This window comes from Phoca vitulina, unplaced genomic scaffold, assembly GCF_004348235.1.
Source record: "Phoca vitulina isolate PV1807 unplaced genomic scaffold, GSC_HSeal_1.0 scaffold47, whole genome shotgun sequence".
NCBI classification, from domain to species: domain Eukaryota; kingdom Metazoa; phylum Chordata; class Mammalia; order Carnivora; family Phocidae; genus Phoca; species Phoca vitulina.
The window spans coordinates 10,941,403-10,955,477 of record NW_022589750.1 but is presented as its reverse complement, the minus strand read 5'-3'; the positions used below and the strand labels follow the sequence as shown (position 1 = coordinate 10,955,477).

At 43.5% G+C, this 14,075-nt stretch overlaps 1 protein-coding gene across 3 annotated transcripts in view; it reads left to right on the top strand.

Moving 5' to 3' along the window:
• Positions 1-14,075, top strand: part of PRPSAP2 (phosphoribosyl pyrophosphate synthetase associated protein 2) — a 49,378-nt gene that overhangs the window by 9,478 nt on the left and 25,825 nt on the right. For all 3 annotated transcript variants that reach the window (XM_032431904.1, XM_032431902.1, XM_032431903.1), the window contains 2 exons: positions 2,438-2,610; positions 4,655-4,770. In XM_032431904.1, the coding sequence (XP_032287795.1) occupies positions 2,438-2,610; positions 4,655-4,770 (289 nt within the window). The remainder of the gene's footprint in view (positions 1-2,437; positions 2,611-4,654; positions 4,771-14,075) is intronic.

The window sequence follows — 14,075 nt, the reverse complement described above, 5'->3', positions numbered from 1 at the left end:
TCGATCAAGGACCATGCTGTCCACAGACGTCCCCACATGCCTCTGTATATGAAAGTGCTTCACTCGGTTTTTAATAATGTCTGGAAGTCAGTTTGTACAGGGCATCATTTTTTGGCTTAGAGATTCTAAATTTTGCTGCATGTCAGATCTGTGTTTATACGTATAACAAATACCAAGGAGGGGGAAGAAGAGCCACGTTTGAGGAGAATTTAGACATGGAACACAGATACTTTCACTTACATTTTGAACATCTGTCCTGGTCTTTGGTTCATGGAGATGAAATCTCGTAGCCACCTGGCTCTTCAGGAAAGACAAGTTGAAGGGGACCTGTCGTTGCATCCCAAGCCTTCCCAGGAGCGTGTGTGACCTGACAGAGGGAGGGGGTGGCTGGCCTCTGCTGAGGTTCCCTTGTTTCATTTCCTCTGTGCCACTTAGCATCCTCGGCAGAGGATGCTCCTGGGCTAGGAGGCACCGAGTTCTTGCGGCCCCTGCCACCGCTGTCCTCTTTCCCCCGCCAGCCGAAGGGCCGGGGTGCTAGTGGGGAGCTCCCCTGTGCCCACACCTGCCCTCTACCTTCCGGCACTGGGGTGGGGAAAGCGCAGAGCACAGAATGACTTACAATTTATGTTGCTTCTGGCTCCTGAGTGTCTGCGGTACTTTTATCTCCTTACAGACACATGTGAATCCATTTGGATAAATGCACAGAAGTCGCTTGCCTTACACAAGGGGATAAGTGGGCCTTGAAGGCCAAATTGGACTTAGGATTCAGGGCTTCAACAGCGTGGCTCATGTCATCCTGCCTGTTTCCAGGTCCTTCCATCCCTTTTCTTTCTTTTTCTTTTTTGTTTTTTAATTTTATTTTATTTATTTATTTTTTTTAAGATTTTATTTATTTATTTGAGAGAGAGAGAATGAGGGATGAGGGAGAGAGCACATGAGAGGGGGGAGGGTAAGAGGGAGAAGCAGACTCCCTGCCGAGCAGGGAGCCCGATGCGGGACTCAATCCAGGGACTCCAGGATCATGACCTGAGCCAAAAGCAGTTGCTTAACCAACTGAGCCACCCAGGCGCCCTGTTTTTTGTTTTTTTAAAGATTTTTTTATTTATTCATTTGAGACACAGAGAGAGAGAGAGAAAGCATGAGCAGGGAGAGAGGCAGAGGCAGAGGGAGAAGCAGGCTCCTCGCTGAGCCAGGAGCCCGGTGTGGGGCTTGATCCCAGGACCCTGGGATCATGACCTGAGCCGAAGGCAGACGCTTAACCGACTGAGCCACCCAGGCGCCCCTGTCCCTTTTCTTTCTTTTTGGTTTATTTCAACACTTATCATTCTGCCCCGCCTCTTGTTGGTTTCTTATTCCCATAGCTAAAACTGTCTGCATGTCTCATTTTGCATTGTCCTGAACCGTGACCTTGTGTGAACTCAGGGATTCTTAGTCTTGCCAGGTTGCCGGAGAGCCTGGCCATCGGGGTCTTTATGAAATAGTTAACGTTGAGATTTGATGTTGTCAGATACATCTTATCTTTCATTTTAGGACACTAAAAGTGTTGCTGGACAGGAGTTGAGAAGAGAACCTTGGCCTGGGACTGTGACCTGGAGTCTCCTCCAGCTTCTAGAAAGCTGTGAAACTAGATGAGAAGCCCAAGGGCTAAGGGGAGGCCAAAGGGGGCGCACATGAATGAGTGTTGGGCAGGAAGGTGGGGAGGAGGGGAACCAGCCAAAGAAGCCAAGTAGGGCAGAACAGGAGAACAGCGAGGAAGTTCTAGGAGCCAGGTGGGTCAAGCAGGGTGCGCAGCTGTGGGAGCTGCTGCCCGCAGCTCAGGTGAGAGGAGCAGGAGAATCGTCCTTGGATCTAGGCGCATGGAGGTCATGGATGACCTGGATTGCCACGTGTTTGGGAGAGAGCGAGATGGTGAGCGTAGACAGCTCTCTTGAGATGTACACACAGGGGAGCAAAGAAATAGGGCAGTGGGAAGAGTGGCCACCAGTCGTTTCTAATGGAAGAACAATGTTTCTAAGCCGTTGGGTACAAGCCAGGGGAGGGTACCAAGCTGATGGCGGACACAAGAGAGGGAGAATGGCTGGAGCCCTATCTTCCAGTAGCCTGGCGGGGGGAGTGGGGGGGCGGGCGCTGGTTAGGGCGTCATCGGGAGGGCTAATTGCAGAGTAACTTTGGTGTGGAAAGTCTGTCTCTGATGGCGGAGGACAGGCCGACTTGTGGGGTGCGGCTGCACATGGCGGTGGGAGCCCGTAGAACCTCTCCCTTCTGACTGGGTTCTTCTTTCAGGGAAAAAGGAACTAGGGTCATCGGCGTGAGGGAATGTTCATGCCTTGTCTGTGTCTCGAGCCTTAGGTCCTGGTAGGGGCGCGAGGAGCACACTGCTGCCACTTTGTGGGGACAGGGAGATATTAATCACGTGTCTTATGTTCTTGGGATGCAGGGACGTGAACACCACCATCATGGAGCTCCTGATCATGGTGTACGCATGTAAGACCTCTTGTGCCAAAAGCATTATCGGCGTGATACCCTACTTTCCTTACAGCAAACAGTGCAAGATGAGAAAAAGAGGCTCCATTGTTTCTAAATTGCTGGCTTCGATGATGTGCAAAGCTGGTGAGAACAGCAGATACTTGACATTTACTGGGCCTGGGCATTTGATTTTTACCTTAGACATTGTAACCCCTTGTCTTAACTAAATTAGAACGCTAAGCAGAAAAAAGACCTTTTTTTTTTTTTTAAGATTTTATTTATTTATTTTACACAGAGAGAGAGACAACTAGAGAGGGAGCACAAGCAGGGGGGGCGGGAGAGGGAGAATCAGGCTCCTGGCTGAGCAGGGAGCCCGATGTGGGGCTCGATCCCAGGACCCTGGGATCATGACCTGAGCCGAAGGCAGACGCTTAACGACTGAGCTGCCCAGGCGCCCCGAAAAAAGACCATTTTTAAAGACAGCTAATTTATAATGAGAAAGCAGTGCAGAGAATTCTCTCCTGTTCCCAACTCCCTAAAACACAAAGTTAAGGAGAACAACTTATTTTTCCCTAAGGTCTTTGTTTAAAAAATTACATTGAAATGACAAGTTAAAATTGCATTGAAGTCGTTTTTGAAGGGGAAAAAGGCATTTTTGGAACCAAGCAATCTAACACGGCAACAACTTTTAGTCTCGTCCAGGATGGATTGGCATATTTTGCAAACCATATGTGTTATTTTGTGTTGTGTATTTTCAGGTCACATCCTAAGTGTCTCCCCCTTGTTTCTATAACCTTCAGAAGCGTTACTGTGTGTGTGTGTGTGTGTGTGTATGGGACTCTAGAGTCCACGTATCCCAGAGCACTGGCACAGAGAGGAAAGGACAAGACAGCCCCCATATCCCTGCATTTGAACACACACTTACTGTGGAATAAAGTTTCTACTGTAGCGTTCCAAAGCAGGCAAAAAAAAAAAAAGAAAGAAAGAAAACCCACACACCCAAATTTGATGGAACCCGAACCCCAGCGACCTCAACAGTATATAACCTGTTGAAAAGTCTTCAGAGTTTTAAAAGCTGGCTGAAGGGAGCAGGCTAGCTCACCGAACCTTCCAGAAAGATTCTGCTCTTCTTCTCTCCTGGCCTTCATCCTGGCTGGGCCACCAGCTTGACTTTCCTGCTCTTTTGGGCAGGTTTTGCTTTTTTAAAACTTTTCCAGTTACAAGAGACATTTCTTCATTACTATTATCTTTGCTATTTTAAGACTATAAATTGATGTGAAAATCATGTATCTTGGTGTAAGAAAATCACTCAGTCTTCCCCTTTTGAGTAGGGAAAAGCCCATTCACCTCCCAAGTGTCTCTTCTACTCACACACAGATGTCACTTCTGACACTTCTGGTCACCAAGTGTGTAGGGGGTTTTCCCTACACGTAGCAATTTTCCATGAGAATACCAGCTAGGTATCCTGTAGTTTAGCTAAATTCTGGAGATAGTGTCAGATCCCACAGGTTAAGGGCTCCGTCCCACGAGACAGCCCCTCCCCCATGCCAGCTGCAAGACCAAGTTGGCACCTGTGTGTCTACCAATCTGCTGTAAATCAGAGGTTCCCAGGACCCACTCCTCGGATTCGATTAATTTGCCAGAGCAGCTCACAGAACTCAGGAGTAACTGTTCACTTACTGGTTGCCACTTTATCGTAAAAGCATACGGTAAAGAATACAAGCAAACATCCAGATGGAAGAGATAAGGGGTACAGGATGTGGGGAGGGCTGCGGAGCCTGTGACCGCTCGACATGCACCAGTCTCCCAGCATCTCCACCTGTTCACCTCCTACCTAGCAGCTCCCCGAAGCCTCTGCTTCCTCAATCAATATTAACTTCATTTCCAGCCCATCTCAGCTCATCAGAATAAAAGGTGCTCTTAGCGCTCTTATCACTTAGGAATTCACAAGGGTTCTAGGAGCCCTGTGTCAGGAACCAGGGGGCAGAGACCACTATATGTATTTTCTGTTCTCTCACAGTCTCATTGAACTAAAAAATCTGAGAAATAAAGATACTGAGTCTTTTTGATGAGAGAGCAATTTTTTAATAGCTATTACATATTGTATCATATTTTATATATGCTTAGTTCATACCCTGTGACTGGTTATTTAACTATTCATGTGTTGGTGTCTGCTTTGTTTCCAAAGGTCTGACTCATCTCATTACTATGGATTTACACCAGAAGGAAATTCAGGGCTTCTTCAATATTCCTGTTGATAATTTAAGAGCTTCTCCCTTCTTACTGCAGTATATTCAAGAAGAGGTAAGCTAGCTCAAACTTCAGCATTTTAACATTCTGTTTAAGGTTGAAAAGATACATTTCCATTTCCTTGGGCCGTCTGTAAAGGATTAAAACTTGGTGTATTCTGCTTAAAGTACTATTTCCTGGGGTGCCTGGGTGGCTCATTGGTGAAACATCTGACTCTTCATCTCAGGATCATGAGTTCCAGCCCTGTGTTGGGCTCCACGGAGCCTCGCATGGAACCGACTTAAAAAAAAATAATAAAATAATAAAGTAGGGGTGCCTGGGTGGCTCAGTCAGTTAAGTGTCTGCCTTCGGCTCAGGTCATGATCTCAGGGTCCTGGGATCGAGTCCCCTGTCGGGCTTCCTGCTCAGCGGGGAGTCTGCTTCTCCTTCTCGCTCTCCCTCTGTTCTCTCTCTTTCAAATGAATAAAATCTTAAAAAAATAATAAAATACTATTTACTTTAATAAATGTAATTCAGTGTGTTTTAAAATTCTTAATCTGTAATTTATTTCTTTTGCTAAGCTCTTAAAATTTCTGTGTTTTCTTTGGGGCCTTAGGTACATAGAATTGGACTAGTGGTGATCATGACACATAACTCTCACCCTTGGTCCGTGCGTGGACCTGGCCCTCGTTTGCGTATCCATTGCTCTTCCTCTCTCTGTGTCCATCCATCTGTAGTGGTCAGCATCCGTGATCCCACCACCCAGCAAGAAAACTGGATGCATCATAACTGACATCCACTCACTGGTCCTTTTCCGTCACATCCCCCCCTGCTTCCTCCCACCTGAGGGAGCCGCTGTCCTGAACCTCGTTTTGTCCTTCTCTTAATTTCCTTTGTATATGGTCTTATCTCATACGTACATCCACATAGAGATACTATTCAAAGACAAAAACACAAAATACGTATTTTTTTAACTTCATAAAAAATGAATCAAATCGTGTTATTTTGGGGGGAATTTTTCGCTTGATGTGACATTAGTAAGCTTCCTCTATGTCGTGTGTCACAGTGCATCCATTTGACTACCGAGAGGTACCGTGCAGCTCTATCACAGTTTATCCGTAAGGTTTTTGCTGTCGTGGTAGAGCTCCTGTGAGCGCTCTTGTCTGTGTGTCCCGTGGTGCGGCAGCAGACGTGTATTGCCGCCATATACCTAGTGGAGCGTTGCTAGGTGGCATGGCGTGTGTGTTTAATTTTTCCCAAAGCAGTTATGCCAACTTACATTCCCAGCATCAGGGCAACAGGGTAGTCTGTGGATCCATGTTGTTTCAATACTTACATTACCAGAATTTACGATTTTTGCCAGTTGAATGGCTATGGTGTGGTGTCTTGGTGTCACTTCAATGGATAGATCTCTGATGACATAAGGAGTTGAGCATCTCTCCATATATTTCCTGTTCTGTGAAAAGGCCCTTAATGCACTTTTGTTTGTTCTTCACTGATTTTGTGTGTGCTTCTTTCTGAGCTACAGGCATTCTGGTTTTTATCCTGGATTCTGGCCATTTGTTAGTATTGGTTTCATATAGATCTCTCCTTTTGTAACCTGTAGCTTTCCTTAGGGAGACTAGATAAGCAGGCATATTCAGTTTTGTTTTTTTTTTTCATTGAGGTGAAATCCACGTATCATAAAAATTAACCAGTTTAAGACAGTTTGGTGGCATGTAGTCATGCAGTGTTGTACAACTGTCACCTCTGTCCAGAGCTTTGTCGTCACTCCAGAAGAACATCCTGTACTCGTTAAGTAATCATTCCCCATTCCTGCCTCCCTCAATTCCCTGGCAGCCACTCATGTGCTTTCTGACTCTGGATTTGCCTGTGCTGGACAGTTCATAATACAGGGGATCCATATGATACGCAGCCTTTTGTGTTTGGCTTCGTTCACTTAGTGTAATGCTTTTGCGGTTCATCAACGTGGTAGCATGTACCAGGACCTCATTCCTTTTGATGGCCGAATATTATTCCATTATACGTATATACCACTATTTATCCATTCCTGTGTTGATGAACCTTTGGGGCATTTCCATCTTCTGACTGTTGTGAATACTGCGCTATGCACATTTGTGTACAAGTTTCTAAGTGGACATAGGCTCTTATTGTGGACATATCTTTCATTTCTTAGATACATACTTAGGATTGGAATTACTTGATTATATGGTAATTCTGCATTTAACATTTTGAGGAACTGCCAAACAGTTTTCCAGGGTGGCTACAGCACTTACATTGTAACTAGGAGTGTATAAGATTTTCAGTTTCTTCACAATCACATCCTTACTGACATTTATTTTTTTGATTATAGCCATTCTAGTGGTTATAAAGTGGTACCCCATTGTGGTTTTGATTTGTATTCCCCTAATGACTAGTGATGTTGAGCATCTTTTCATATGTTTATTGGCCATTTGTATGTCTTCTTTGTGGTTTTTTAAAAGTTTTTATTTAAGTAATCTCTGCATCCATTGTGGGGCTCAAACTCACGACTCCGAGATCAAGAGCCACACGCTCTATGAACAGAGGCAGCCAGGTGCTCTTGTATATCTTCTATGGATAAATGTCTGTTCAGATCCTTTGCCCATTTTTTAATTGGGCTGTTTATCTTTTTATTGAGTTGTAGGAGTTCTTTATATGTATACTGGATACTAGTCTTACCAGATATATGACTTGCAAATATTTCCCACCATTCTGTAGTTTGTCTTTTCACTTTCTTGATATTGTCCTTTGATGCACAAAAGGTTTTAACTTTGAAGAAGTCCAGTTTATGTTTTTTTTTTCTTTTGTTACTCATGCTTTTGCTCTAAGAAAACATCATCAAATCCAGAGTCATTAAGATTTACCTCTGTGTTTTCTTCTGAGAGTCTTACAGTTTTAGCTCTCATATTTAGGTTGACCCATTTGGAATTAATTTTTGTATATGGTGTGAGATAGGGGTCTAACTTTGTTCTTTAGCATGTGATATCTAGTGGTTCCAGCACCATTTGTTGAAAAGACTATTTCCCCATTGAATGGCCTTGTCAAAAAAAAAAAAAATTGGCCATAGACATTTGTGTTTATTTCCGGTCCCTCAGTTCCATTCCATTGGCCTACGTGTCTATTCTCCAACAGTTAACCATGGCCCTCAGTAGTGAAATTGAATTTAAGTATTTTTTTTTTAATTTTTTTATTGTTATGTTAATCCCCATACATTACATCATTAGTTTTAGATGAATTTAAGTATTTTTGAAAGACAAAACTATGGTCTGTTTTCTTTAAAGTTACACACAAGAAATGTACAAACTCTAAAAAGTTCAGGAAACAATATAGAGTAGAATTTACCTGAGCATGATTTCTCTCTCTCAGAGAGAGAGAAAGGATGGGAGAGCAACAACAGGTGTGTTGATGGGGCAGGAAAATGGGGTCCAGCCAGAGAGAAGCACAAGAGGATGAGACTTGGGTATGTGGGGGAGCATGGTCCAGATAAGAACTAGTCACGTGAAGGAACCTATAGTTTTGGAAGAAATGGAGGAGTCAACGTAGACTTTTATAGACTGATGTTTACATCTTATGAGTTTTTAGGACGTATCCACTCAAGGTACCAGGCATGTTGTGTGTTGACGTGTGGGACACACCCATTGGCCTGCTGAGTCCGGGCTGTGGCCCCCTGGTGCTGGTCCAGAGGCCAGGCTCCGGGCTCCTTGAGCTGCCCTAGCCATGGCCCCTTGGTGTGGGCTTCTGCCTCGGTACAAGGCTGCCTTCCACTTGAAAGATCCCATTTTAGGCTTCATTGTTGGAAAGGATTGAACTCTCAGGGTTGAACTCTCTCTTACACCATTCGCGGTTCAGCAAACAAGGAAAATGGTTCTTTGTTTTTGATGGCAAGCTAATAGGGATAATGCCAAACGTTGTAGTTTTAAGATTCTGTCCTTCATTCACAAACATAAATTAAGACAGGTTATCAAAACTGAAATATTATACGGGAGCTCACTGTTTGAAAGGACTTTTGTTCACCTTGCCTTTTATAGCGTACTTGTTTTAGTAGACCGTATCGTCCTGAATCGAAGATGCCATCAGTTAAGGTTTATGTTATTTAGATCGTCAGGAAAGAAGAAAACACTGTGGATTATAGTATGACACAGTGCCTTCGTGTCACTTAGTGATTCTGTTCTGCAAGACTGATGCTGACATCTTCCGATTTGACAGCTTACACTCTGTTTCTCTTGAGTCGTCCCTGGAATTTACGTGCTTTCTGCCAGAGTTGGAAGGAATGTCCAGATAATTGGATGCTCACTGCCTTGCAGCTTTGGTGCTCTCTCCTGGGAGTTTGGTAGTTTCTCCTGCCCACAGTTGCACTGTGGTGCGTGTGTCTGGGTATTGATTAAATACAGTGCATGTTTTTAAAAAATGACTAAATATTACAGTGACAATCCTAGAAATCATTGGTCTGCACCAGGATTTTTTTTTTAAAGCTTTTATTTATTTATTTGAGAGAGAGAGAGCACATGAGCCGGGGAGCGGCGGGTGGGTGGGTGGGAAGGGGCAGAGGGAGAGGGAGAAGCTGACTCCCTGCTGAGCAGGGAGCCTGCCTCGGGGCTCGATCCCATGAGCCATGAGATCATGACCCCCAAAACCAAGAGTCGAACGCTCAACCAACAGAGCCACCCAGGTGCCCCTATCTGCACCAGGATTTTTTAAGGAAATGATGAAGAGGGGACTACAAGTATATTTCTATGGTGTATGTAGAGATCCTATCCCATTAATTTTTTAAATAGGAGCTTCTAGTGTTATCTTGTTTCTTATTCTTGAGTTGCTTTTGTTTTTTTTTTCCTCTGTTCTTCTTAGTGTCTTTGTATCGAGCCCCTGTCATCACAGAAATGAGATATGGCGGGGACTGAGAAACTAGGGACAAGGGTGGGCGTGTATAACAAGGGAGCGTGGGGTGTAGGGCAGTTGGATTCTCTGTGGTTCCACGGTAGCCCTGATGATGTTTTCCCTTAATGGTTTGGGGGACAATTACTAGAGTTTGGAAGCTGGACTTACATGACATGTGGTGTGTTTTCCCCTCCACTCCGATAGTAAGAGTAATCTTCTAACAAGTGAAAAATGAAACTTCACGTTGACTGTGGAAGTGTAGGGACACGTGCATGTGTGTCTATAGTAATTCTGACAATAGTGGTAAAGCCCTGGCTTCCCTGGGCCCCAGCCTGGTCCTGGGCCCTTCTGCAGGGGTAACCCTTATTACCAGCTTGCTTTGTGTCCTGTGTCCTCTCAGACCTTTCTGTTTTTGCCTCCTTGTCTACATAGTTATAGATGTTGATTTGTGGGTGCTTTTGTTTTTAAGTAAGCACTATCCCCAATGTTGGGCTCGAAGTTATGACCCTGAGATCAAAGAGTCACATGCTCTACCCACTGAGCCAGCCAGGCGCCCCTGATTTGTGGCTGCTTTTTTGAAAAAACAGTTGCCATATTGTTTGCCTTGTTCTGCAACTTCTTTTCTTTGCTGTGCTGGTATGTGGAGGTCTTTCCATGCTAAGATATGTAGGTTTATTGCTTTGGTTATAATTGCTACGTAATCGTCTTCAGTTTAGATCAGTGATGTCCAGTAGAACTTCCTGTGATCATGAAAATGTTCTAGCGGCTGTCCACTATGGTAGCTGCTTGTTGCATGTGGCTAGTGTGACTGGAAAGCCGAATCATCTTCTTTAAGTTTAATTAATTTAAGTTTATTTATTTTTATTTATTTATTTTAAAGATTTTATTTATTTGACAGAGAGGGACACAGCGAGAGAGGGAACACAAGCAGAGGGAGCGAGAGAGGGAGAAGCAGGCTTCCCGTGGAGCAGGGAGCCCGATGCGGGGCCCGATCCCAGGACCCTGGGATCATGACCTGAGCCGAAGGCAGACGGTTAACGACTGAGCCACCCAGGCGCCCCAATTTAAGTTGAAATAGCTGCGTGTTTAAATGTTTAAAGCACAGGTTTAAATGAGCCACTGTTTTTTCCAACCATTTTCTTCTTGATTAGATATTAGGTTGTTTTAATTTTTCATTCTTTTTTTTTTTTTAAGATTTTATTTATTTGAGAGAGAGAACACGCAAGTGGGGGGCAGCGGGGGCAGAACGAGAGGGAGAAGCAGGCTCCCACCTGGGGCTCAATCCCAGGACCTCAGGATCATGACCTGAGCCGAAGGCAGACACTTAACCAACTGAGCCACCCAGGCGCCCCATAATTTTTCACTCTTTTAAGTGAAATACTTTATTTTAAAAATTTATCATAAGGAGCACCTGGCTGGCTCAATGGGTAGAGCATGCAACTCTTGATCTCGGGTTGTGAGTTTGAGCCCCATATTGGGTGTGGAGATTACTTTAAAAAAAAATTATTGTAGGGCACCTGGGTGGCTCAGTTGGTTGAGCGACTGCCTTCGGCTCAGGTCATGATCCTGGAATCCCGGGATCGAGTCCCGCATCGGGCTCCCTGCTCGGCGGGGAGTCTGCTTCTCCCTCTCCCGCTCCCCCCTCTTGTGCTCTTTCTCTCTCTCACTCTCTCTCTCAAATAAATAAATAAAAATCTTTAAAAAAAAAAAAAAAAAAAAATTATTGTAAGTGAAACTGCATTGAAAATTCTTGTACTTACCTTTCTGATTACTTGTGTGTTTTTCTGAAAAAATATTAGGAGGTGCAATGAATTGCTTGATTGAAAAGTATCTGTTTTTAGTACTTTAATAGATACTGCAAAAATTGCAATTTTCTGAAAATCTAATATTTTAATAGATATGAAAATTGCAGTTCTCTGAAAGGGCTGTATCAGTGTATACTCCCACTCACAGTACATGGGATAGTATCTGTTTCCCTTTGCTCTTCATTTTGCAAATTGAATGAGCAAAACAATACTGTGTTATTTGAATTCTTTCCTTTCTCGATTTCTAGTGTGATTGAGCATCTAGTGTGTGTTTTTTGGGGGTGGGCAGGAATTTCCCCCATCTAAAGTGGTGGTGTTTCATTTTTCTGCCATGGTTCTGAAATTTCAGCATGATGTGTCTGGGGTAGATCTTGTTTCCATTCATCTTTGTAGATACTCCCTTTCGTTCTCTGGACATTTTTTCCCCCTATAATTTGAGTGTCTCATCCCTTCTGTTTTCTCATCCTTTCCTGTTAGATGTTGAAAATTTTGGATCTAGTCTCTGTTGTTTAACTTTTTTCCCCCAAGTTTTGCATCCTTATATACAGCATTGTGGGAAAATCCCTCGGCTTCATTTCCCAGGCTTGTTCTTCATCTGTGTCTATTCTGCCGCTCCATCAGCCAGCTGCTGAGTTTCTTAATGGGACTGTAATGATTCCCACCTTCTCGATTTCTTTCTGGTTCTTTTTCTTAACAAGTTGTTGTTCAGGTGTACAATTTCCTGTTTTAGCTCCTGAGGAGAAAATAGACCTGTTGTCTTTCTTTCTTTCTTTTCTTTTTTTCCTTTTCTTTTCTTTTCTTACCTTTTCTTTTCTTGTAAACTTTACGCCCAACATGGGGCTCAAACTCACGACCCTGAGATCAAGAGTCGTATACTCTACCGACTGAGCCAGCCAGGTTCCCCCAAAATGGACCTGTTTTTATTAGAGTCTTTTCTTTCTTTTATTTTAAGATTTATTTATTTATTTTAGAGAGAGAGAGCATGGCGGGGAGAGGCAAAGAGAGAGGGAAACTCAAGCAGACTCCGTACTCAGTGCAGAGCCGATGTGGGGCTCGATCTCACGGCCCTGAGATCACAACCTGACCTGAAACCAGGAGCTGGACACTCAGCTGACTGCACCACCCAGGCGCCCCAAAGAGTCCTTTCTTCTAAAGCCTCCTTTTATTTGCTTTAGTAACTGTTTCCTTCGTTGTTACTTCTCTTGGCTTGGTTTGGTGCTGTTTGATGATATTTGGTGAGACAAGTACATAAAAACAGTTTAGAAAGACTTCCGGCAAAAATAAGAAAAGCGCCTAAATGAGAATATTTTTTGCTGCTTTACTCCCTAGCATTGGATGAGTTAGACTGTCCTGTAAAGACATCCAGTCCATGTAGTTAGGCTGGATACATCTGCGTTAGAGCTGTCTTCAAATTAATCAGTTTTTTGTTCATTCACTGAATATTATTTAGTGCTTCCCACATACTAGGCGTTGTACAAGGTGCTGAAGATTATTAATGCTTATATGGAAAATCATTATCTAGCATAATTGTGAGATAAAAAGCAATTAGGATATATTGAAGGATATATCATATAATTTAGTGAAGTGTTTAATTGTCAAGAACATAATCTGGAAATATGGCTGGGATGAAGTCAGAAATAGTCCACTGCACAGCTTAAAAAGAGTTCCGTCTTCTAAACTCTTAGAAGTTGCTAATGAGGGCGCCTGGGTGGCTCAGTTGGTTAAGCGACTGCCTTCGGCTCAGGTCATGATCCTGGAGTCCCTGGATCGAGTCCCGCATCGGGCTCCCTGCTCAGCAGGGAGTCTGCTTCTCCCTCTGACCCTCCCCCCTCTCCTGTGCTTGCTCTCTCTCATTCTCTCTCTCTCAAATAAATAAATGAAAAATCTTTAAAAAAAAAAAAAAAAAAAAAGAAGTTGCTAATGGGTATCTTCAGTTACGATCATCACTAGCACAAATCAAATGTTCAATAGTAAAAGACTCCAAAGTAGACTGATATTTTAGTTATTTTCTTTTTTTAAATTTTATTTTATTATGTTATGTTAGTCACCATACATTACATCATTAGTTTTTGATGTAGTGTTCATGATTCATTGTTTGCCTATAACACCCAGTGCTCCATGCAGGACGTGCCCTCTTTAATACCCATCACCGGACTAACCCATCCGCCCACTCCCCTCCCCTCTAAAACCCTCAGTTTGTTTCTCAGAGTCCATAGTCTCTAATGGTTCATCTCCCCTCCGATTTCCCTCCCTTCGTTTTTCCCTTCCTACTATCTTCTTCTTTTTTTTAACATATAATGTATTATTTGTTTCAGAGGTACAGGTCTGTGATTCAACAGTCTTACACAATTCACAACACTCACCACAGCACATACCCTCCCCAGTGCCCATCAGCCAGCCACCCCATCCCTCCCACCTCCCTCCACCCCAGCAACCCTCAGTTTGTTTCCTGAAATTAAGAATTCCTCATATCAGTGAGATCATATGATACTTGTCTTTCTCTGATTGACCTATTTCGCTTAGCATAATACCCTCTAGTTCCATCCACATCATTGCAAATGGCAAGATTTCGGGGTTTTTGATGGCTGCATAATATTCCATTGTGTATGTGTCTGTGTATCACATCTTCTTTATCCATTCATCTGTTGAAGGACATCTTGGCTCTTTCCACAGTTTGGC